At 41.2% G+C, this 26,959-nt stretch overlaps 1 protein-coding gene across 2 annotated transcripts in view; it reads right to left on the reverse strand.

The window, feature by feature from the left end:
• The window catches only part of SLC22A3 (solute carrier family 22 member 3), an 80,095-nt gene that overhangs the window by 36,557 nt on the left and 16,579 nt on the right, over window positions 1–26,959 (reverse strand). For both annotated transcript variants that reach the window (XM_075267851.1, XM_075267850.1), the window contains exons 2-6: window positions 25,677–25,780; window positions 15,850–16,004; window positions 7,034–7,202; window positions 5,209–5,326; window positions 1,737–1,834 (exon numbers count right to left, since the gene is read on the reverse strand). In XM_075267851.1, the coding sequence (XP_075123952.1) occupies window positions 1,737–1,834; window positions 5,209–5,326; window positions 7,034–7,202; window positions 15,850–16,004; window positions 25,677–25,780 (644 nt within the window). The remainder of the gene's footprint in view (window positions 1–1,736; window positions 1,835–5,208; window positions 5,327–7,033; window positions 7,203–15,849; window positions 16,005–25,676; window positions 25,781–26,959) is intronic.

Genomic DNA, 26,959 nt, shown 5'->3' on the forward strand with positions numbered 1-26,959 from the left:
TTGGACCCAACAGACTTTCGTCCTCAGATTTGTAATAAACAAAAATCTGTTAAAAATTGCTATTTTTTATGCTTCATGTTAAAAGTATGGCCATATTATAGGCCTTTACATGCCCATTAGATAATTCCATATGCCACCAATGTATATGGTGAGGTACAACAAATAAAATTCCATGTTCCAAAGCATATTATGGAGAGATTAAATGCTTCTGCTCATGTAAAAGAATGACATTACAAATGGCACATTAAAGGGGTATTCCCATGACGCTTGTTCACTAACCTGCAGGCTGTTGTGCTCTCTTCACTTCCTGCTTTTCTCGGCACATAGGTGGGCGGGGTTTCACTTGCAAGGGATTGGTTGTAAATGAATTACCACAGTGTGAAGGTGAGGTAGCAGAGCTGGATTTCAGTTTGCATTACATACAGAGGTAATGGACTCCCTATCTCAGCCCTTATCAGCCAAATTCAATTAAACCTACTGATAAGAGCTCAGAAATCCCAGAGCTCTCACCTCCCCTATCTGAGAAGCTCCGCTACTTAAAAGACACAAACAGCTCAGAGCTGCTCCCAGCCCCTGAGAGCAGGCAGCTACATCACTTGACAAATGAGCAGATAATCCCAAGGGCCATAGAAACTGAATGTAAACAATGAAGTGAATACCATATTTTGCGGACTATAAAGCGCATTGTCCATGAGCGCCTTATAATCCTGCCTAGGTCCATATATAAGGCGCACCGGACTATAAGGCGCACCGGACTATAAGGCGCAGCGCTGTCCGGTGCGCCTTATATGTAATGGAAAGCAGCGGCACGCCGATTTTGCAGGCGGCCGTTTAACCCCCCGCGTGCCAGCCGCTTCTATTCATTTCAATGGCACGCTTCCATTGAAATGAATGGAAGCGCTCGGCACGCGAGGAGTTAAAGGGATTCTACCATTAAAAAGTTCTGTCCTCTTGACCACGTCGGAATAGCCTTAAAGGCTATTCGTCTCCTACCTTTACCAGCGCCGCCTTCTTCCTGAGCTGCGTCCGCCCCTTCTGTGTTGTCTTCTTTGGGCCTCATGGATGACACATGCGCAGTCAGCTCTAACAGGCTCTCGCAGCCAGAGCCGACTGCGCATGTGTCATCCATGAGGCCCATAGAAGACAACACAGAAGGGGCAGACGCAGCTCGGGAAGAAGGCGGCGGCTGGCTATGGTAACAGGTAGGAGACGAATAGCCTTTAAGGCTATTCCGACGTGGTCTGAAGAAAGAATTTATTTTAATGGTAGAATCGTTTGAAGCGGCAGGAAGACTTTGCCGGCGGCTGTCACTTCCATACATTGCAATGGGAGCGCACTATTCAAATAGTATTCGCGCATCTCTAGCTTCAATTGTAAGAAGTTACAATTGAAGTTAGAGATGAACGAATACTATTTGAATAGCGCACTCCCATTGCAATGTATGGAAGCGGCAAGCAGACTTTGCCGGCGGCCGCCACTTAACTCCTCGTGTGCCGCCGCTTCCATATATAAGGCGCACCGGACTATAAGGCGCACTTATGATTTCTGAGGAAATCGTAGGATTTTATGTGCGCCTTATAGTCCGGAAAATACGGTAAATTAAGATAGCGGCCAAACAAAGCAGTTTTGATAAAGCAATGCATTTAGAAAAGTCTTAAATCCACATAAACTAGAAGTATAGATAGGATCCTTGTGATGGGACAACCCCTTTAGTCACCTACTTCTTACTTACTTACCAGGCATACATCAGAATGATCGTGAACTTCCTCACTTGTGGGGTTCGGACCAAGTCCATACATGAAGGATTTGAAACTTCCTCATCAGGAACGGTTATCTAAAAGAAAATACAAGTAGACTGTGTGCAGGATACAGCAACTCTTGTACTAAAAATATCTTCTAAACTTCCAGCAATAACTTGGAGTAAACAGAAAAACTGCTGAATGGATTACTCCTCTGTATAATGTTAAATTAAGGTATATCTCACTTACACTGTTGAATAATATCCCTTTAACCAGTATAAAAAAAAACAAAAAAAAAAACAAAAACAAAAAAAACAAACAAAGACTGCTGGGAGGAACTCCATGCAAAAGCGCTGTATAAATCTGTATGTAACAAATGCCCATAATAGCAGCTGCAGCTAACTTTCCATTTACATGGTCTGTAGATTTGTGATTCTGAACCAATAAAGAATTTATTTATTTATTTATTTTTTTAAAAAAACCTTTTTATCCTCCACCATGTACCCTAGATTGCCAAAGTTGAAATGGAATTGCTTTTCTAGGTTGCTAATACAAAAAGAAGAGATTGACAAGGTGAAAAACTTTTCTGCATTTTCTCTGTAGAAACACAAATAACCAAAGTTGCCATTGATCTTTTCTGGCACATCTGAAATGCAATGAATTCCCTTAATTGTGGAAGACTGCTACACTGGGCTGAAAGAGCTGCTGTTTAATGCCAATGACTCATTGAAGGAGCATCAAAAACAGGAGCCTTTATCCAGCTTAACTTTGCAGGCATGCTTCAGATCTACTGTGAAGCAGAATAAAGTGACATAGCATCTTCATGAAAGAGGTTTAGTCACAGGAAGTAGCAGTCTGAATCTTAATGCGATGAAAATAACAAATTGACTGAGTTAAAGACTCTGAAGTCAATGTAAAATTATCTAGTGTGAGATGGTGCAGAAACACGAGCAAGTAAATAACCGATCCAAACTAGATACATAACTTCACTTTGTAGAATACCGATATAATTCATACCAAACTACTATTCATGTTATAAACTTAAGACTTCAATGTGCTAAACCCCATTAACATCTAAAGTGTAGTTATTTCATTACAATAACTACATAAAAAGGATTAAAAACATATATATTGTTCCACAAACAAAAGAAAAATTATAGTTCTAGGATGAGTGTTTAGGGCATTGCACCAATATATTTTTCTATATAACTGGCTTGTGCGTGAACTCTGCCATCAGGACATTTGTCTGTCCCTGGCCTCCTCACACGGAGTAAACGCGCGCTCATTTTGGCAAAATACACGTGTAAAGAATGCACTTGTAAAAATAAGACTCCCATTGACTTCAATGACATTGCACGTGTATTTTGATGTGTTATTTTACGTGAATTTTCGCTTTTTTTTTTTTTTTTTTTTTTTTTTTTTTTACACACACACACACGTGTAAAAAAAAACGCCATTGAAGTCTTATTTTTACACGTGTGGTTTTTTCACACGTGTATTTTGTCAAAATGAGCGCGCGTTTACTCCATGTGAATGGACCCTTAAACTGCATTGCACATGTTAGCCACAACTATCCTATATGCAATACTACATTGCAGTCCTATTACAACTACTACTTTCTGAAGCATACATAAGGCCCCGTTCACACGAGGCAAGAGGGGAGGATTTTGGCACAGAATTCTTCTCAAAATCTGCCCCCTCACAATAGAGGTCTATGTAGACCACTTGCAATCTTTTTTTCCCCCGCTAGCAGAAAAAAAAGAAGCGAGCTGCCCTTTCATGAGGTGAATTCCACCTCAGGAAATCAATACAAGTGAATGGGAGGCAGAAAACCACGTTGTGGCTTTATAAAGTATAAGAATCTTGATTCATGTTCTCAGCTTGACACTATGTTATATGTTGCAAATACTATTTTTTCCCTTGCTACTGAGTGCTGACAGTTTGAGACAAAAGGACTTTGAATCCAAGATGGAGCTTATTTCCTGTTTGTCATGCCTCGTGGTGGAATTCTTTAGGTCAGAGGAGGTGGTGCCCAGCTGGATGTCAGAGGTCTGAAGCCAATGAGAGAGGGACAACACTCAGGAATGCCAAAGGATGCATTAACCCCTCCTTTCTTTGTTGGATAAGTGTGTGAGCTTTTCAATAAACTTGAGCAGTGCAAAGCTGACCGGAGGGGGCTAAGCATGGCTGATTTGATACGGAAATTCAGTGTCTGTCTTTATTAGCAATTTAAACATGTTCATTAATTTGGACTGACTGATTGATCCAAGATATAGTCGATTATGACCACAACAACTTTTTGACAAAAACTCGTTGCGGTTTTTAAAGGTCCATTAGCTGTGCTGGAGGGAAAAGCCGCCTGGCGGTTTTTACCAAAAACCGCTTCCTAATTCCACAAGCGTTTTTTTTTCCGGACCAAATTCCGCCACGCCCTATTTACGTGTAAACTAGCCCCAAGTGTCCATACTTTATCATTTTCAGAGCTAGTACCTAGCCCCGCCCACCTGAAGACCTCAATCATGCCAGAGCTCCACCACTGATCAAGATGACCCTGTTCACTTTAAAGGCAAGGCACTGTAAGCCACACCCATTTTTCTGGCCAGGAAGAGCCCAGATTTGTAGCGATAACGTTCCAGCAAATTCAGGACAGTTTTCAACTAGGCTATAGCTTCACAAGTGACACTGCTGAGTGTATAGCTATGAACAGAAGAATAGTAATGTCAGCACAGTGTGCTCTTTAAGTCTCAGCACACAAGATACTTGTGGCCGCAGCTGGGTTCGAGTGTGGGAGGTAGACTCTCACGGAAGAGGACAGCAGTGTTTGCTGACTAAGAAAACCTTAACCACACGTGGTTAAACAACAAATTTAAAAAAAAAAAACAAAAAAAACAATCATTTGAGGATCATCATAATGAAAGTAGCTATCACAGTTGATGGAAAGAATATCTACACTTGTATTTAATAAAAACGTTCAATATTTATACATTGAAGACTTTTTAAGAGCATCAATAAGAGTTATTTTAGTGTGCTTTAAATCCAACGAAATAGCGGTTTTGCCATTATCTTTGCACACATACCCTTACTATATTTGATTTTGCCAGAATAGAGACCACTATTAAAAAGCTCAGAGGGCCACTATAGAGTGGGGACAGAGGCAGCAGGCACCATATATTCTCACCATAGTGGAGCATTTAAGACATTTTCTCTGACAGACGTTGAGCAACAAGACCAAAACTTAAAATACTGCATGTCCCCTATGCTGCATCTGGGGGCCATATTTATTCTATTCTTTATTTTATTTTATTTTTAATTTAAATTTATTTTTTTGGGAGGGGGTGTGTAAAAAACATATACATATGAAAACCTTTTCTTTGATTATTGAAAACCAGACCTATTTAGAGAAATAAAGTAAGAGGTGTACGACACAAATACTCTATAAATTATAAGCCGAATTATTCACTAGGGGTACCTGGCAGTAGTCTGAGGAAAGATACCTTCCATTGTGTTTAGCAATGTCACCCATTATACGTAAAGCCTGGTCTTTCTCTTTCCGTATTAGCAACCACCGAGGAGACTCCGGAATGAACCTGTAAAAGCATAACATAGAACATTTACATTTGGATGCTAAACTTGAGTTGGTCATTTCAATAATTTTACAAAATCTTTTTACTAGATACATCTACTTGCTTTCAACACTAGGAATACAAACTTACTAGCTCTTCAAAATGTAAACCCCATATGATCATTATCAAAAGAGTCCTAATTCCTTACCGCATTATGACAGTGAATACCGCTTAACCTTTTCAGCACTGGAATAAGTTGGGTTGTTTGTTCTTTGTGGGTTTTTTTTTTTTTTTTTTTGGGGGGGGGGGGTTAACACCTTTCCTACTTTCCAGGAGCCATAGTTTTATTTTTCCTCCATCCACATAAACCATGTGAGGGCATATTTTTGAGGGACAAGTTGCACTTAGTAACTGCGCAGTTTACTTTTTGATAGAATATACTGCATAACATGATCATTTTTGCCATATTTAAGATTTTTATAGCAGTCACAGTAAATATTGATTAGCAAATCTTTATTTTGGGTCAGTAATATTTGAAAAACAAAAACACACACCCTTAAAATTATGGTTTTAAAAGGGCTCTTTTGTGTGCAAAATTGTAGTTTTTAATCAGGAGCTTTTCACTATTCTTTTTTATAAATTTTTCCCAAGTTACAAAAAGATGACCTAAAATTGCAATTCTGCTTTTCTTCATTACAGCATTTATTTTGTTGTTGATAGTCATGAAAATAGAGAAAATTCTTTGAGAAGGTGTGTACTGTATGTAGAAGCAAAAAACATGAATAAATAAATACAGCCACTGCATAGGGGGTAAATAAAAGATCACAAAAATTAATGTGACATCATCCAACAATGAAACATTAAAATCCTAGTTGAGTCACTAGGCAATTGATTAACTATAGTAACTAATCATGCAATAGCAAAACAAAATTACTCTCACTATAAAGGACTATTTGCATGTTAAGGAAACCTGCAACAGAAAGATTACTTGGGGACACCAATGGATAGGTAATTACTTGATGTTGAATTTAATGGTGCCAATTTATGGTGAAACCACCCAAGAGGTTCCCTTTAAAACTGGATTTGATACATGTTAGATATTGCTTACGATTACATTGTAAGTTTTCTGGGAGGGGTTAGAATGGAAATTAACACCGGTCCTTAACCGGCACAGATTTCCATTCTATGCTGGGACATATAACAGATTCATGAACATGCTGCAGTCGCATTACAAATGCATTATTAATCCTCCTTTCTTAAGTGCTGTGTCTGTCCATAATCTAGAAAGTAGACAGTGCTATATCTACAAGAAAGTTTTCACAGTTAATTAACCAATGTCTAAAAAGAATGATGAATTACAAGTGTCCTTCTCAGGAGCCAAATGTGCTGGTTGACAAGCATTTTAGGACTAGGGCAGCATTCTGAATCTTGGCCCCTACAAAGGAAAGTCTACAGTAGCGACATATACACTTGGTTTATTTGTTAAAGACCATAAACCTTTAAAGGGTAAACCTCGGAAAGTCCCTTGAATCATGAATACTACTGAAAGCATGCCATCTACTACACAACCACCAGAAAGACAACATACAATATTGCTTTGGAGGAAGGGTTGTGGGGTTGAACACACACGAACGATGGTGAAATAAAACAATTTTAGCCAAACAAACTACGTGGCAACTGAAACATTATCAATATTTATGAGCATAATAAATAATCAGTATAAGTAATTACCAGTAATAAAGAAGGAAGAGGAAGTTTGGCAGCACAATGGCCAGCTGAATGCCCTGCCACGTAGGAATCAAGTAAGCAATGCCAGGAATGATCATTACTCCCAAAGTGAAAAACATCTGAACCACAATACCAACAATACGTCTCTGTTTTGATCCCACCAGCTCTGTTACTGTGGAGGAAAGCAAAAAAAAATAAATAAAAATATACATGAACTTTGAAGTATAAAGTATACAAAAATTATGAGTGATTTTAACGATAAAATAGGTGGCAGGGAAAATGCTATTGCACCCCCCCCCCCCTTGCAGATCTGAGCCGGTCATCTACAGAGGAGTCAAGGACATTCTTTGTTACAATGAAATGAGACAAGGCACACTAAATCAGGCATGTCATGCGGCCCTTTACAGGCATATCTGCGGCCTGCACAAAAGTCTCTGCCTACTCCGCTCCGCCCCTCCTCCCTACACGCCGGGTGACGTGGCCATGTAATCAGGCCCGCACCTGACGTGTGCCTGCGTCCTACGCAGTCTCACAGACCGCTGCGCAGGCTGAAGAGCAGAAGCAGGTAAGCTTCTGCAGAAGAAATTGTGATTTTTTTCAAGTATTTAACCCCTATCCCACGGATAGGGGATAAATACTAGTTTTATGATGATGGGGGGGTTGGAGTGCTGGGGAAGGGTTGGGGTGCTGGGGAGGGGGGCTTTTTGATGTCTGTCTGGCCCTTCCTTGGGCTTGAGGACTGTTTTTTTTTTCCCACCCACCTTGTAATTCTTTCACTTGGGGGTTAATTGGAGCATTACAGTCTGTAGTGCTCCTATTAACCCCCAAGTGCAAAAATTGCAAGTGGGTGGGGAAAAAAAAAAAAAAACAGTCCTCAGGCCCAAGGAAGGGCCAGACATCCAGAAGCCCCCCTTCCCCAGCACCCCCCCCCCCAGCACTCCAACCCTTCCCCAGCACTCCAACACAATAATGGTGTCTGCCAGCTTAAAATGAGGTGCCATTTTACCGGCAATCGCAGGCACTTGGAGCAAGATTCGGGGCCTGCGTGCATGTTTATGGCAGCCAGGAGCCTTGTGAGGCTCTAGCCTGTCATTCTATACTTTCTATTGTAGGCTACTCTACGTAGCCTTCAATAGAAATGCCGGATTTTTGTGATGCATGGTATTAGTGATCAGTCCCCTAGGCCCTAGCCATTAGCTGCTGTGTGCGGCCCTCGCAACAACCTCTTGTTACTCATGTGGCCCTCGGGGTATCCCGAGTTTGACATGCCTGCTCTAAATGTTCACTAAAGGGTAAACCACTATTATATAGGACAAGCATGCATGGATTAGTGTACATTTAAATGAATTCATTCTGCAAATATCAACCACATCTAGCAATAACTGCTGCATGGACAGTTAACTGTGTATTGCAAAGTTGCCATCAAGATAAATTAATCTCTTATAAGCAATGACAACAGGTAATGGAGGATTTAATACATATTATAGCCATTACATGAATTATCTGGTGGTTTTCCTGCTCCCCTCTGCTATATACCGTATTTTTCGGACTATAAGACGCACCTAGGTTTTAGAGGAGGAAAATAGGGAAAAAAAATTTTGAAGCAAAAACTGGTAAAATATTTAATAAATGGGAGTTGTAGTTTTGCAACAGCTGCAAGGCCACATTGACAGGTGACCCTGCAGCTGTACGGGGACGCATAGAGCGTTTTTTTTGCGGGGCCAGCTGTAATTTTTAGTTATACCATTTTGGGGGATATCTATTGCTTAGATCACCTTGTATTGAAAAAAAAAAACAGGAGGTGATTTAGAACTTTTATTTATTTCATATTTTTAAAGCTTTTTTTTTTTTTTTTTTTTTTTTTTTTTTACTATTTTATTCCCCCCCCGGGGCTTGAACCTGCGGTCACTTGATCGCAAGTCCCATAGACGGCAATACAACTGTATTGCCGTCTATGGGACATTCTGTCTACTAGTATTACGGCTGGTCATAGAGACCAGCCGCAATACTAATACAGCAGTGACAGGCCGGGGAGCCTCATTAGGCTCCCGGCTGTCACCCGAACAGGTCGGCTCCTGCGATACCACCGCGCAGGAGCCGGCCTGCAACTCTACAGGTACGGGGCCGGTGGGGACCGGCCCCGGGGGAGAAGGGGCCACGGATACTGACCCGGCATCTGCTGTACTAGAGAGGCGGATGCCGGGGAGGGATAGACGCCGGGGCCTGAGACATCGCTGCCCTGCCCTGCATGAAGCCAGCGGCGGGGGCACGGAGGAGCCCCTGCCGCTGCTGGCTTCATGCAGGGCAGAGGAGCACAGCGATGTCTCAGGCCCCGGCACCTGTAATGGCGTCTATCACTTGCCGGCTTCCGTCTCTCTATTACAGCGGATGCCAGGCGCCACCTTCAGACTATAAGACGCACCCTTCTTTTCCCCCAAAATTTTTGGGGAAAAAAAGTGCGTCATATAGTCCGAAAAATACGGTAGTTATATACTTTGAAAATCTCCATTATCCAACTTCCAGCCTCCAATCGTAAACAGCGTCCTGTTTCTATGGCTGTGTAGAAGCTTTCCTGCAATGGGTTCCAGTTTCTCTTAGGTTTTGCTACAAGATTCACTTTGACCAATGGGATAGGGTCAACTGCAACTAGGATTACCTGTCGCAGACAGATTAGAACTCAAGCTCTAGGCTTCTGCTTTCAACTGCATTAGAACTACACACACCGTTGCATCAGAATCATTTAAGTGCCACCCATCTTTTAGAAAATATTAAGTAAATTCCAATCCTACATAGACTGTATTGCAACGTAAAATGAATTTTCTTACTTTAAAGGCACAGTATTAAGAAAAAAAATAAGTTAACATAAATTATCACAAACTTAAAAGCATAAAATGCATACGTCAAACTACTTAATCCAGAGTAACACTTCTATGGGACACTACAATAAGACTCAGAATACAAATCTATAGAGATCAGAGGGAAGGGGCGAGCAGAGAGAAATATACCAGTAAAAAACATGTTTAGCATGACATGGTGGCTAAAGAGGAGCTTTCCATCACAACCAAAGTACTTCATATCAGTATATGGTCAATTATCCATACAGGTCCTCCTGCATGATCCTGGTGTCTGGAGTGAGGGGGGAGATAATGGTCTTCATAACGGTCTATACAACATGTAGAACTAAAGAAAAAGCCTGCAAAGGGAAAAAAAAAAAGAGGGGGGGGGGGCTAAAACTTACAGAAGCAAGTTATATCATCAAAATCTTGCTTCCCACACAACTGCAACTGATTTATGTAAAGTTTAGTACGGTACTATTTAAGCAAGTAAAACGAGATTCTAAAACAGGTTTGTAAATTTTAGAAAGGAATTTTATTCTTTCATGATATTTCACCAACATGGGTAGGGAAATAAAATATAAATATCTTCAATGTTCAATATATTAAGGTCTTTATAAACCTAGACATCTGTAATCCTTCTATTAATTGCTACCACTGTGAACCCTAACACTAGAGGATTTGCTTTTTCATTAACACAAGAAACCTAAGGGCTAGTTCACACGTGAACTGCCCGCGCGGGTTTTGACACAGAGAGAGACGCGGCTCGCCGCGTCTCTCTCTTGTCAAAACCCGCCCGCCGCGACCATCGCTGTCGCGGCTTAACCCTCTGCTGTCGGCTCAAATGAATGAGCCGACATAGGAGGGAGCTGCCGGGGGCGGCAGCCGCGCGGCTGAGCCTGCGCGGCTTCCGCCTGAAGAAAGGACATGTCCTTTCTTTTCTCCGCTAGCAGCAGCTCGCCGCTAGCGGAGAACAGAAGCCCGGCGGTCTCCATAGACCACCATTATAAGGGGAGGTTTTGGACGCGAAATCCGCTGTCAAAAACCTCCCCTTATACTCACGTGTGAACTAGCCCTAAACATCTACAGATTGAGAACATGCTACTATCAGATTACCACAGGCAAAAGTGAGCAAATTTTTTTTTTTTTCCAGAAACTGCACGGTGCCTGGTATTATGGATCAGTTCCACTTCACCCATGCACTTGAATCACTTAACCTGCAATAAGAGAGCCCATGAACAAGAGTGACAATTTCTAACAATGATGCTCTAAGGGTGCGTTCGCACGATGTAACGTGGAGCGTGATCTGGCACATATACACGTGCCAGCAGATTACGCGCTCAAAATGCTCCCATTTCAATGGGAGTTAGGAGCGTATACACCTTGCAATGTGACACTCCCAAATTTTGCTTTGCCATGTCTCCTGCCAGGGTGTCACCCTCCTCTTAATCCCTTAGGTGAGCTAGTCCTTAGTGAATCTGATGTTGTTAAGCCACAAACCTGGCCTGCATTAAATCAGACCAGGTTGGAAAAAGTCATGGAGTCTGGTCCTGTAATCATAGGAAGGAAATATCCCACTATTGGCCAGTCCCCAGGCTCTTATAACACATACCAATGTAATAGATTGATAACACTTCAAATTTATGCTTAAAAACATATAGTTCTACCCTTTATCTTGCCAAACAAGACTATTTCACCACCTTCATCTCTTATCTCTCCAGAAGCCCTAAAAGGCTTTTTGAAACTTTTCAGTCCTTACTCACACCGAAGGTGCAGACACCATTCACAGACCTTAGTGCTGACCTGGCCTCTAATTTCCACAATAAAATTTATAAGATCAGTCAGGAAATAACTGCCCAATATCCCCAGTGGGATGGATTCCCACACGTACAATAGTACTGATCCCTTCACCAACCGCACTTCAGACTGTCCATTCTCAACTTTTGAACCTGTTACAGAAGAGGAAGTCTCTCAGCTACTTCATCTCGCCCTACAACTTGCAGTAGAGACTAGAGATGAGCGAGTACTAGTCGAAACTCCCGTTTCAAATAGCTGCAACCATAGGAATTAATGGACGCAGCCGGCACACAGGGGGTTAAGCGGCCAGCCGCCAAAATCTGCGTGCCGGCCGCTTCCATTCATTCCTATGGGTGCGTGCTATTGAAACTGGCCGTTTTGAATAGTACAGCCTCATTTCTAGTAGTGACCCCTTCCCCTCACACCTTCTCCAATTTCTGTTGCCTGCTGTCACAACTTACCTTACTAAAATAGTTAACCTCTCTCGCTCTTCTGGAATTTTCCCCATCCTCTTTCAAGCATGCTGTCATAACCCCGCTATTGAAAAAACCCTCCCTGGACCCGTCCTGTGCTGCTAACCATCGACCCATCTCTAACCTCCCCTTCATCTCTAAAATCTTGGAACACCTGGTCTATTCTCGTTTAATCCGCCATCTCTCTGCTTGACCCCTTACAATCTGGTTTCCGCGCTCTGCACTCTACTGGAACGGCCCTCACAAAAGTCTCCAATGATCTCCTAATGGCTAAATCTAATGGTAACTTCACTCTTATTCTTCTGGACCTCTCTGCAGCTTGACACTGTTGACCATCAACTCCTCCTCACTATACTCTGGTCAGCTGGCCTGCGCTCTCCTGGTTCTCCTCTTATCTCTCAGACCACACGTTCAGTGTATCATTTGTAGGCTCTGTTTCTTCCCCTTGCTGTTGGGGTTCCTCAGGGCTCAGTCCTAGGCCCCCTGCTCTTTTCTCTCTACACAGTCCCCATTGGTCAAACCATTATCAGATTTGGCTTCCAGTACCACCTTTATGCTGATGACACCCAATTATACACATCTTCCCGTGACGTCACCCCTGCACTAATACAGAATATCATGTCTTCATTCTATCTGAAAATTAATCTCTGTAAGACTGAACTACTACTGTTTCCACCATCTAATAGATCTGTCCCTGATATAGCCATTGCAGTCTCAGGCCTTACTATAACTCCTAGGCAGCATGCCCGCTGCCTCGGGGTCATGTTTGACGCAGACCTTTCCTTCACTCCCCATATTGAATCACTTGTATGCTCATGTCATCTCCACCTCAAAAACATCTTCAGAATATGCCCTTTCCTTACCAGAGATAGAGTAAAGACACTTATTGTCTCTGATTCATTCTCGCCTTGACTACTGTAACTCCTTACTAATCGGTCTTCCCCTTACTAAACTCTCCCCTCTACAATCTATTCTGAATGCAGCGGCCAGGCTCATCTATCAGGCTAGACGCTACAGCGATGCCTCTGGTCTGTGCCAGTTGCTACATTGGCTGCCTATTCATTATAGAATAAAATATAAAGTTAACACCCTCATCCACAAGGCTCTCCATAATGCTGCACCTCTCTATATTTCCTCCCTCATCTCTGTCTACCGCCCAACCCGTGCTCTCCGTTCACTCAATGACCTAACACATTCTCTATTATCAGAACTTCCCACTCTCATATACAAGACTTCTCCTGAGTTGCACCACTTCTCTGGAATGCTCTACCACAGACAATCAGATTAACTCCCAATTTCTACAGTTTCAAGCATAAACTAAAAACACATCACAATTCCTAATGTAAACCCTTCCATAAAGTCATTAGAATCCTCAAAATCGATCTGGGAGACAGCTCCCCTTTTCTTCACTACATGCAGGCTGGAGATGCTGTGCACAGCCGAGGAAGTTCCTATGAGGCCTGTGCAGAAGAGATTGAGTATCATCTCTACTGCACATATCTTGCAGACACCTCCAGACTGCGCAAGCACTTCAAAAGGAGTAGAGAAGGAGCAGTTCCTGGGAAGGGGGGGGGGAGGGGGGGTTAGGGGACTCCTTTAAACTAGCAAGTCCATTCCTTGGTTTTTAAATAAGCCCTATAGTTCTGATTCTATTTTTCTAAGCAAATATTGGAAATGGGTTATATTTACATGAGACAGTAATTCAATATAGGTGTTAGTATGGGCATTGTTGTCTATAGGCAAATTCTAGTAGGATTGCAGTACATGGCACTGGGAATCAGAGGGAAAAAAAAAAAAAAAAAAAAAAAAAGTTTAAGAGTGGATTCTTAACTAAAAATTTATATCAGTGCCTGATTTTAGGCATTAAGGCCCCCAGCACCTAGGTTAAAGCTGACCGAGGTGCCATTTTATGAAGAGGCACTTGACTGATGGCATTTTTGTGTAGATTGCTGCCACAGCCAGGAGCCTATTGAATGCTCCCAGGCTGATCTCATTCATTTGTACTGTAGGTTGCTTTATGCAGCCTGTAATATAAATGCTGGTAGGTTGCGATGTGTTGCACTAGAGATCAGACACTCCAATTGTGAAACACATATACACATTAGGCATTACTGTGTCTGAAGGTGTCTGGTCTACAAGCTTTTAAAAATCTTTTCCCAAGGAAAAAAAAGTTTAAAAACCAAACCCAATGTCATTTTAGCTGTTGAATGAATGCTGTGAAAACAAGTCGCACAAATGTACATTCCACCCCAGTCTGAATTTTTCCAGCTTCCCAGTACACTGTAATGGTACAGTTTTGTTTTTTAAATTATTCTGTACAAAGTACAATTTATCCCACAAACATTAAGCCCTCATATGAACCTGTGAATGGAAAACAAAACATTTGAGACTCCTGTAGAGGGAAGGGGTTAAAAGCACACGTGAACAATATATTGTTTTTATACTTAGGATTGGCCATCAATATTAGATTTGAGGGGGTAAATTGAAGACTTTTCCTAAATATATTGCTTTAGAAATTCTGCTTTGTTCTCCTGCTATGTGACCTTATTCCTCCTATTATTTATACAGTATTTCTAGGACGTCACTTACTCACTGCTCTTGTCGGCAGGACAATCATTCAACTAATTGCAGTTTGCTGATAAAGCCTGATCTGTTATCCCTCTATGTAAACATACAGATAACACAGAGTCAATTCTATACAAGCATCTGCATATTTTCTGATCTGTGTAAGTGTTGAGACTTCTCTGGCCCATTTAGCAAGAGGGAGGGGAGGGAGGAGAAATACAGGAAGTGAGATGAAAAGACTGAAGCCAGACTGCTGAGGGCGGGTTCACACCTGCGCAAGAACTTTGCAGGTTTCCCTCTTCTGCCCGAGAAACTGGACAGGAGACAGAAACCCGGCAGTCAGTGTCTGCCCGTGAGAGTCTTCTGGTCTTCTCAGCAGGAAAAAAAAAAAAAAAAAAAAACAAACTTGCAAAGCAAACTTAACTTATTTTGCAAATTAGATTTGCAAACCTTATTTTAACCTAACTTATTTTGCAAACAAAAACTTAAAGATTTAGGGGTTTTATCAACTATGAAGTAAAAATTGTGATATATAAAAAAAAAAAAAAAAAAAAAAAAGAAGACTTCCATATACTACGCTTGTTATGAGCCAAGAAGGGTATACACTAGCTATTGCCATGTTCATATTGTCCTGTACAAAAAAAACAAAACAAAAAAAAAAAAAGCGCAAAAAAACACCTTTTGAAACATGCAGAAAAAATACCACTACCCTCTGGTCAAATTTATTTTTTTTTTTTGCATCATCCAATTGTATGGCTCTTGCAATTCAAAGAAAAAAAACAAACAAAACAACCACTAATTGGCTAGGAAGTTAAAAAGAACTGGACATAGCAAGTCATCACCAACTGAGTCCCAGTTTCCCCATATGAATGAAGCTGCAGGATTTGCAGGTGTGATGCGGTTCATCCATTCATTTCTTTTGGGAATGCTGGAAACAGATCAGAGCTGTACTTGACAATCTCTGGCTGTCCCATGTAGATGAATGAAGCAGCAACACACTTGTGTTACTAGCAGACAGTGATAACTTGTTAATCTGGCCAAACCAAGATTTTTTTTTCCTCACCACTTTAAAGTACTTGTTGTATAATTCTTATGTTTTACATGAAAATATTGGGCTTGCAGTACAAGAAATAACATTGTATTTACTTACTAATAACATAGCATGTCATCCATGTTCCTTTCCCAAAGATACCTTGAAGAAAACGGAAAAACACGAACACGTAAAAGTTTGGTGCAAATGCTACAATTATTCCACACAGTCCGACTCCAAAAGACGAAATCAGGTATGTGACCTTTCTTCCATATCTGATATTAAGAAAAAGCAAACAAACAAGTCTCATTAAAGCCTTAATTAAATAAATAGTGTTTTACATGAGCAAAGTGACTGTCACTGGGGTTAAGCATATTAAACTAATATCTTGCAATGGTGGCATTGTTTATTACACTGTATCCAAATAAGCCACCTGGAGTACCAAGGGCAGCTCAGTTGCTCCAAACAGCTATGTACCACACTGTTCTAATATGCCACCGGGAATATGGGACCAGGTAATATTTCAGCAGCACTCATGGCCCTGCCACAAAAGGGAAAGAAGGGCGCAATAAAGCAGTGTGGGGTGTAGCAGTTTGGAGCAAAAGCGCTGCCCTCAGTGCTGAAGACTGCTCATTTGCATATTGTGAAATCTTAACAGCACAGGCACAAGTTCTCATGGGGAAGGGGGGGAGGGAGGAAGGACCAGGTGACCTCACCCAACTGCTGTTGGTTTAATATACCTCACCCTGGTTACAATCTGCCTTTAAGATAATGAACTCCAAGTGGTTTCATAGATTGGTGGGTATTTCTATGGCAATATAAAGCTGCAAAGTCAGAGGTCGAGAACTTTTAACTTAAAAAAATAATGTGCAGGAATAGAAAAGAAATATATGGTTCTAAGACACAAGTGAAAGTTAGAAATGAAAATTAAATATGGGTATAAAGAACTTCAAGTGTAATGTTCTTACCAAATATATATGGTTTATGAATGCTTCCCGATATCAATATTTATACACACTTTTTTTATTTTTAAATAGTCACCCACAGATATGATTCTACAGTAGATATTATAATAAGGAACTAGTGTGTAGAGTCTCTACTGATCTGCTTACTGTTCTTCCATCGACTTACATGTCACCTTAACTTTGACATAGCTTCAGCTGTGTTTGGCTTCGAGCTAGAAATTTGATAGGTTCCTAGGGGCACTGACAGTTCACTATGTTTTAAGCCTTGGTTTGTACTGAACTTAAAGGGGTATTCCCATGTACATAGTTATTTTTCAATTTGTAGATAAGTTAAACATTTTTGCAAATATAAGTAAAACATTTTGCAGAGTTTTAAAGATTTTCTCTAAATATCTTGTGGTGACAGTCTGTTGTCTTGATCGGTTGCCAGTGGATACGACCATGAATGCAGGAACTTTCTAAGGTCAGAAAATCAGCCAGGATTTCTTTATTGTGGCCGGGATATCTTCTGATACATATAGTGTCCCTGCATGATAACCCGGCTACAATAAGAAAATCATAGCTGGGATCCTGACAAGACCCAGACCATAGAAAGTTTCTGCATTAGTGGTTGTAACCATTGGCAACCGATCAAGACAACAGACTGTTACCACTAAGAAAGTTTGAGAAAAATCTTTAAAACTTTGAAGACTTTTTAATTACTTATATTTGCAAAAATGTTTAACTTTTAATTATCTACAAATATAGATATGATCATGCACAATACCCCCTTTAAGACCTAAAATATGTTTGGATTGCAGCACCATAAATACATTTTCAGAGGATCACCATCTCCAAATCATTATTTTATCTGTATGGGTATATATTCTACAACATATATACAGTATACAGAGAAAAACCTTTATAAACAAGTAACTAGTGAAAATGCCTCATTACAGCATTACATTGATAACAAAATAGGAATAAAGACGCACAATTGGGTTAATGAGTAAATGACAAATCTGTTACCTTGTCCCGTTCCAGCAGTTGGTTCTACTAAGTCAATGCATGCTTCAATACTTCTCCATTTTGAAAGGGAAGATAAATATATCTATGCAGAGTAAAAAAGCTAGTCGGAAGCCAAAAGAGACTTTCCAAACTTTTAGTGAGTGTCACAGGTGCCCCCATAAGCAAAATGACTTGCCACACTACGCACACTAGTTTTTCTTCCCCCACTTGAAATTGGGAGCAGGATCGGTCACAACACACACACACTTGAGCACTTAGCTGAAACTCCCCCCCCCCCTTTCTTCTCACAAAGGGGGGGGGGGGGTATTTGGCTTCGAGAAGGTTGAATAAACTATATGAAGACAATTGAGGGACAATACACATCATGAAGGTTGGGGGGGGGGGGGTTTAACCAGAGTACTTTAACCCCAGTTCAGAAAATGGGATAGGATACCTGCTCTCATGGCAGAAAGTTATGCACCCTGCCTCCAAAATAGGGGGGGGGGAGGAAGCAGTGATCCTTTAAACTCAAAGGAGTTAACGACTCAATTGTGGCTCCATATATCCCACTCATCATGACATATTAATTCATGAGTCAGGAAGGGGGTTAAAAGGTGCTTCTTACTTGTAAAACCTTGAGGCATTGTGCTCCTTGTTATTTGCATTTTTGCTTGACCAAAATTATCAGGCCAGTGTTTAACCAATCAGTTAACTCTTCCTACACAGGCATCAGGACAGTTGCAAACAACCAAGTTCTTCCCACAGCAGTCAATGTAAAACAGTGAGAAAACTTTTCAGGGTCCGAGTGTTTTGTTTCACCCTCGGTCACTTATTGGAGGTCACTTTTATTGAATGTCGCTATAATGAGAGGGCATGGCCAGTATGAAAGACTGCAATGTAAACAGAACACTGCCTGTACAAGTGCCTCAGCCACTTCAAATAGCTGATCAGAGGTCCTGGTAGTCAGATAGCCACTGATCTCTTCCTGGATGACCTATTCCAAGGATGGGGGGGGGGGTTGCTTATTTTTTTTTTTAAACCCACTGAACACTTAAGACCAGCTGGTGACACAATGTCAAGTAATACTATAATACTATCCATTTAGCTTCCTTCAGTAGAAAGGACTACTCCCATTTCTTCCTCTCCACTTCAGATCGACTGTAATCCATGTATATTGAATCCCCTAGGATTGCAAGAATGGAATTCTCGGAAACGGTGAGGTATAGATTGCAACTTCTCCACTTCCCTAGTAGTGGCCACTGCCAAGGTTTAATTTGCATACTCAATTACACATCTTGAAATGACTAGTCCAACCTTGTAATATATTAACCCACCTGCACACAGCAAAATAATGGACAGGTTCTGTATTGTGTGTATACACATACATATATTTATTATGGACTAGTTTGAAAGCAGTATGTATATAGTAGTATACAATAGAGTGACTTTGGGGTACGAATGACCATTTGACATTACTTATTGATCTCTTGATTGGTGATCTACCCTGCCTCCAATTGTACTATGAATAAGAGCTTCCTACTTGAACTGTACAAGTGGGTGGAGGCCACCAATATTTGAGTTTAAGATGGAAATAAAGGTTATAAAATTGGGTCCATTTTTCTAGTGCAGGATCCAGTTTCACTTTGGTAGTTAGAGCATTACTTTTTTACATGTACCTAAAATAACCACTTTTCATGCTGCTGTGAACAGTTCTCTCATTATTATTCTTAAAAACTGCCCATATGGAATGGTCTTCCTGACTTTAACCCCTTCCCGCCGATGACATTTTTCGATTTTCATTTTTGACTCCCCACCTTTTTTTTTTTATTCCGCTCTAAGCCATCTGATGTCTTAATGTTTGCAGGACAAATTTTTTCTTCATGATGCTACCATTAATTATTCTGTAAAATGTACTGGGAAGATGGAAAAGAAAAATACAATTCAGAATTGGGGGGGGGGGGGGGCAGGGGTATTTGAAGAAAGTGTATTTGTGCGACTTTCTTACAGACTTCGTTTTTACAGCGTCCACTGTGGAGCCAAAAATGACATATCCCCTGTATTCTATGTTTTGGTACGATTCCGGAGATATCAAATTTATATGGTTTTATTTACATTTTAACCCCTTAAAAATCCAAAAACTGTGCCACAAATTTATTTTTTTTTCTAAAAGTCGCCATATTTTGAGACCTGTAACTTTTTTATACTTCTGTGTACGGAGAGGTATAGGACATACTTTTCAGTTATACCATTTTGTGGAATTGCTATTGCTTTGGTCACTTTTTATTCATATTTTTATCAGAAGCAAAACAGTGAAAAAAAACGGTAGTCTGGCACTTTTGAATTTTTCTTTTCCCGCTACGGCATTTACCATATGGGAAAAACTTTTAAAGGGGCTCTATCAGCAAAATCATGCTGATCAAGCCCCACATATGCGTGAATAGCCTTTAAAAAGGCTATTCAGGCACCGTAAAAGTTATATTAAACTAACCCCCCCCCCCCCCCCCCGTTTTAAAATAAAACCCTAAAAAATAATATGATCTACTTACACATTGTGCATGATGGGCGGGCATTCAGGGTGTGTCTTCTTCATCCGATGTCCTTCGGTCCCGTCCTCCTCCAGCACTCGCGAACTGACACTGCTAAAAAAAAAAAAAAATGGCCTGGGTGCCTGCGCAGTAGAAGCCGCATGCTACTGCACAAGCACCCAGGCCATTTTTTGTTTTTTTAATATCAGTGTCAGTTCGCGAGCGCCGGAGGAGGACGGGACCCGAGGACATCAGAGGAAGAAGAGGCGTGGTTGAAGAAGACGGCGCATCCTGAATGCCCGCCCAGCGTGCACAATGCGTAAGTAGATCAAGTTCTTTTTTAGGGTCTTATTTTAAAACGTGTGGGGGGGGTAGTTTAATATAACATTTACAGTGCCTGAATAGCCTTTTTAAAGGCTATTCATGCATATGTGGGGCTCTATCAGCATGATTTTGCTGATAGAGCCCCTTTAAAGATTTTTAGACCGGGCGTTTGACATAGGAATATCTAATGTGTAGATGTTTCACAGTATTTCAGTATTTTTATATGTGTTCTAGGGAAAGGGAGGTGATTTAAATTTTTTTTTTTTTTTGCATTTATTAGACCCCCTAGGGCCCCCCAGTAGAATTTTGGGCCATTGTGTCACATTTAAAGAAAATTTCTACAACGTGATGATGCATTGGCATCACACCCCAGCTTTGCTCCACTCTTTTCAACCTGCTGTCCAACATACCGGTTGGAGGTGTGGTGCCAATCCAGCTGACATATTCTATTTCTAGTTTTCAGCCCCTGGCTGGCCAGGTGTTAGAAATTTGCCTCCCCCTGTTCAAGAAAGAAGGTGCATAATGCTGCACCCCTCTACATTACCTCCTTATCTCAGTCTATCGCCTAACCCATGCTCTCCATTCACTCAATGACCTAAGACTAACATTCTTTATTATCAGAACCTCCCAAGACTCTGCAAGAGGATTGGGACCCTTGAACTGTGATTGAGAAGATTGGGCCCAGGGAGTAAGGATATGGGGTTGGTCTGACACTGCACCTAGAACTCATCTCAGCTAACTAGTGCATCTACAGGAATGATGATAATTATATTATTAATATTAACTTTATGAAGTAAAGCAAGCTTAATGTGCCATGCCATGACAGGGTGAGCTTTGGGTGGGAGAAGTACTACCTGGGTCAGACATCCACTGGGGGAATTCACCTCTTGACCAAAGAGCTGTAAGTGGATTTACTGATCTAGTCACACAGTCATTATGTACCAGAGACCACCAGGAAAGCTGGTTTGAGTTTGAATGAGGGATGGGGTGGGTCACAATTGTGAAAATTGTACTGCAAATGGAGTACGCTATATGGGGTTCTACTTTTTAGAAGTTTGCAAGGGCTAAAGCTAAAATACCCACATGTATTAAATCATTTGAGCAATATAGAAGCTAAGGCTAGCAGACCTCAAGATACAAGTTTTAAAGCATGCCAATCATATTGATAGCAGCTGCCAATCCTAAGCATATTAATTGCAGTCTATACCTTGCAATTTTCAAGAATTCCACACTTGTAATCCTAGGGGGATCTCCAAAATCATATTCAAACTTCTATCTTAAAAAAGAGACTGTGCCATTACTTACGCTAAACCGTATTCACAGGATAGTAGATAACAGTCTCTTCATTGGGGCTGCCTGAAAGTCTGCTTACATCCTTGTTAGAGATGCTCTATTCAATGCTGTTGAGCTACGGGAAATACTATCCACAACAGCCCCACAGCAGTGAAGAGAGTGCTGGAACTTCATTCACAAGGAGGATGCCGCGGGACTCTGTTCAGGCTAATAACTCAATCACTGCTCATGGTCCTCTGTATTGTCTTTTCTCACCTCACTCAGCTGTTGAAATGAAGAGTCCTGATAAGAGGTAGATCAATTTCTTGATCAGAGAGACTATACCTGGTAATAATCCCAGCATCATTGCAAAACAAAGTGGAGTGCTAAAGACTTAATAAGTCTCCACACATCCATATGGTGGTCTCTCCCCAAGGAGTGACGATATCCCCCTAACCCATTCTGTTGGTGATAGATAGGTGTGGATAGACTAAGAATTATCTCCCATATAATTTCTATATCAAATTATTTTACACACTGCATCTTAGGCCCAGTTCACATCTGCATTCAGGCCATTCCATTTCCCTATCCACAAGAAATATGCAGAGAGAAGAATCCTGCAAGTAGCACTTTTTTTCTCCGCGGAAACCACATGGACTCCATGGGTTTCCTTAACTCACCACTTTTTTTTTTTTTTTTTTTAATTTCCAAACGTAAACCCAAATGCAGATGTGAACCAGGCCATATAATGTGTTGTCATGCCTGATCTCAATGAGCTATGTACCATACAGCGTGCGTTGCTTTGGCATACCAGTTCATGCATGTTCGGGGCATAGACGCATCCATCATGTGGGTCCCATTTGCCTGCACACTTATTCACTGCTTTTCCCTCTATATAAATACTCAATTGATGATCGTCTCCTGATGAACCTTGTTGTAGGCTAAAGGCGCGTCAAGTCATGTGTGCATTTGCTGCCACCATGTGGGAGAAGGTCATTATGTCCAAAATGTACAAGTCACCATAAAAGGAGTATCCCACAAACATACTTCAAAAAAAAATTAGCAACTAAATTATCTAGAAATGCAATATAGAAGACATTTTGCTGAGTATTAAACATTTTCTCTAGCCATCTTAGCAGCGACAATGTCTATGACTTGTATATGTCTACAACCATATATCCCTATATTATCATGGGAGACAGATTTGCATATTCTTCCCATGATCCCTCACAGTGGAGTGCAAATGGCTTAAGTCTCCACACACCTATATGGTGGTCTCTCCCTAAGGAGTGACAATATCCCCTTAACCTGGTCTAGAAGCCTCTCACCTCTACTAAGTCAGTCTTCTCTGCAGCAGGCTGAAGAGATCCAAACAGCTGTCATCGGCTGAAAGACTGACTTGGTAAAATCCCACATCATTGCAGCAAAGGCCTCTGGGAAGGTCAGGCATGATGTTAAAGGGAGCTCTCCCTAGTGGGCTGCATGACTGAGGCACTGTCTCCCTATATTAACATCATGGGAGACAGATATACATATTCTTCCCATACAACCATAAATGCAGGAATTTTCTCAAACCAGTTAGAAATCCAGCTACGATTTCCCAATTGTGCCCAGATCATCAGACACTATGCATATCACCCAGCCACATGAGGAAGCGACTGGGTTTCTGTCAAGTGCCAGACCATAAAAGATTCTTGCATTTATGGTTGTAATCATTGGCAATGGATCAAGGCAAAAGGTCACTACTAAGATGGTTGATGAAAATATTCTGCAAATTTTTAATTTGTATCCACAAAAATGTCTAATTTAAATGCCTATAATATAAATATATTTTTGGGGAAAACCACTTATTAGCGCGATGTCAGCTTTAGGCAAGGTTCACAGTTACACTGTGCTCTCAGTCATTCGTATCCACGGTGAGACCCAAACAGCGGAAAGCCCGCTTGCTAAGGACAGCAGTTACTCACAGATCCCATAGACTAAAATGGGTTCTGCCAGTTTTATACTAAAGACTCTAATGCAGATGTGAACTAAGCCTTAGTTTCTGAGTTTACCATCTCCAAGAATAGCATTTTTTCTCTCCCCCTTTCACATTGATGGTGGTTTATTTACAGCTCTTTTTGATAATTGTAAATGGTCACAGTATACTTATTTCCACATTTACTCTGTCTGCTACTCTGAGGTTAGGTATAATTATATGTTTATTCATTTCATGGTCATACCAGTGTTCGTCCATGTAAACTGACAGTCATTGTAAATGTAATCTGCTAGTCTGAGTGTTACTATTTATTGATACCCCATAGGCTAGTTAAGTGTATCCATTTAGCTCTAGACATAATAGCCATTTTTCCTTCAATATTGTGGTTGTTAGTGAGCAACTTTAATCCCTTGATGGCTACATCTTATGACTTGGGTTGTTTTCACCATCTTGCTACCTACTGTAGCTGAATATTTTCTCAGTTGTTATTGAATATTTTGGTATTTAAAAGATAGTAAGCAGGAAAAATAGTATCAGACTAATAACAGTACCTTGCAGGGCTGCACCTACACTTTAAGATTACTATTTACATTAAAATCTGTGTTTTATTCTTATATAAATTAGGTGAACAACAATACATACACTACTGAGCAACAATAAGTATCTGCCGTGGAGCAACAAAAGTCTTGTGGGCCGAGGTGCAAACTTTTGTCCTGGGCTCCAAACAGCAAATTTTTGACAGTGATGGTTACACATGTAGTACCCCCAACTGCGGGTATGAAAAATATGATGAGTGAGAAGCGCAGCACCTGGCATATAAAAACAATGGGAGATACACGCTTTAGGAAACAGCTGATCTGCAGGTTCCTAACAGTCTAAGATATAAAGATCAGTGGGGGCCCTACACCTGGGGGCCTTGCTGATCAATTCTTTGAAGTTACTGTGTTGCTTTTGTGAGCGACGTGACTCCTTCCCTATTTACATAGCACAACGTCAGTTTTATAATCACCAAACTATATTTCAGACTAATAGTACACAGCTGCTATAAAACAGATGGCGTGTGATGTGAATAGTGAAGCGGCCCCATGTAGTATTACATGCTCCAGCAGTGGCCCCCACACAGTATTATATGCTCCCAACAGTCCCCTCCGCTCTGGTTCTATTATACTCTGAAGTCTCCTCAGTCCCCAGAGTATAATAATCGGAGGCCCAGGGAAGGTGAATAAAAATAAACACTGATACTCACCTTGCCTCACATTTGCTGGGCATTCTGGCTCAGTCAGGTTGTCTTCAGAGGTCCCTGCTGAGGCTTGCGATTGGTCATCAGTCATGTGGGGGATGCAGTGACATCATGCGACCGCTGAGGCCTAATCACAGGCCTCAGTCACATGACGGAAGACCGCTGGCGAGGATGCCAAACCCAGGAGAGGAGAATATAAGCATTTATCATTTTAAGTCACCTCCCCTGGGCTAGCATATATTGGACAGGGGCCCAGCAACATACCAGGGCCCCTTTTCATTTTACAATATGTATAGCGGTCAGGGAACTAGGCTTTTCCCAACTGCTATCAGTGGTCCAAGGCCCCGGTCGCACCCTCGATAGCTATGCCACTGAGCATCTGAAGTTTTAGGGGCAGTGACCAATTCTTAAGGACTTCTCTAAATTTGTGTAATAAAGTTCCATTAAAATAAATAAAAAGCTTTTGAGTTCTCTCAGAGTGCTATATTCACATAACAGTTTTGAAAACTTAGCTTTTTCAAGTATCAGAAATTGCACAGGTTGTATTGCAGTCGTGTATACAGTATTCACATATGAAATTTAAATAAAAGTTTAGATCTCTTTCAAATACAAAGAATGAACAATTAAGTAGCAGAAAGTAAGCATGCAATATTTACCTGTCTGCTGCATAACCCAATATCACAGCCCCTATCAAAAATCCCAGGTTTATTGAGGCTTGAGTCAGGTCAACTTTCCATGCATCTGAGCATACCAGATTGTACTGAAAAAAAAAATTAATAAAAGTAAACTAATCCCTGTGAAAATTGTCTGGAAAAATAAAAAACAAGTATACATTTTCTTTTGAGAGTTAGAAATGCCATACAAATCCATCATGTAGAAGTTTGGAGAGACAGTAATCACATACACAGTTTTCCTGTAAAATAGTGAGGTTTCAATAAATGCAATGGTTTATACTTCAATGGACAAACTTTAATGCTGAATTCAAGCAACCACAGGACTGATCAAGTAGCAAATACTATAATAATCCACACTGCAATTTTTGCATTTAATGGATGATCATATTCATATGAGGTACGTCAAACACTGCCACTAATTTTCTATTGAGTTTGGGTCAAGGCAGTAATCCTACAATTTTGGTTGTGACCAACTTAGGGTATTTTCACACGGCGGAAACCTTTTCCGCCGTCTGAATTTTCCACATGGCTAGCTGCAGCAGGAATGCATTGGCATCCCACTGCTGATTACGCCCGGGTGAATGGGCCTAACTGGGAGCGAGTCTCGAGCCATGGACGCCTCATCCGCGGACGTCCCAGCAAGAGATAGGGCATGCCGCTTTTTCCTGGGAAAAAAAAAAAGGCGGATTTTGCATCGAAATCTGCCTGCAAAAAACACTGTGTGGGCTGACCCTTAGGCTGAGGCCCCACGTTGCTTTTTTCGTTTGCAGATTTTGCTGCATTTTTTTGAGCCAAAGCCAGGAGTGGATCAAGCAAGTATGAGACTTTCCTATATATTTCCTATTCCTTTGGTATCCATACTTGGCTTTGGTTATTTTTGAAAAAAAAAAAAAAAAAAAAAAAACACAACACCCCAAGAGGGTCTGTTAGAGCTACTGATAGGTTAATAAGTGCTACCAAATACCTCTAGCAGTGTTTTAAAGAGGACCTTTCACCACTTTTGGGCACATGCAGTGTTATATACTGCCAGAAAGCCGACAGTGCACTGATTTCAGCGCACTGTCGGCTTTCCCGATCTGTGCCCGTTGTAAAGAGCTTACGGTGCCGGTACCGTAGTGCTCTATGGTCAGGAGGGCGTTTCTGACCATTAGCCAGAGACGTCCTTCTGCCTCGCGGCGCCTATCGCGCTGTGCTGTGGAGCGGGGAGGAACGCCCCCTCCCTCTGCTCACACAGCTCGTCCATAGACGAGTGTTATCAGGAGCGG

This window comes from Leptodactylus fuscus, chromosome 3, assembly GCF_031893055.1.
Source record: "Leptodactylus fuscus isolate aLepFus1 chromosome 3, aLepFus1.hap2, whole genome shotgun sequence".
NCBI lineage: Eukaryota > Metazoa > Chordata > Amphibia > Anura > Leptodactylidae > Leptodactylus > Leptodactylus fuscus.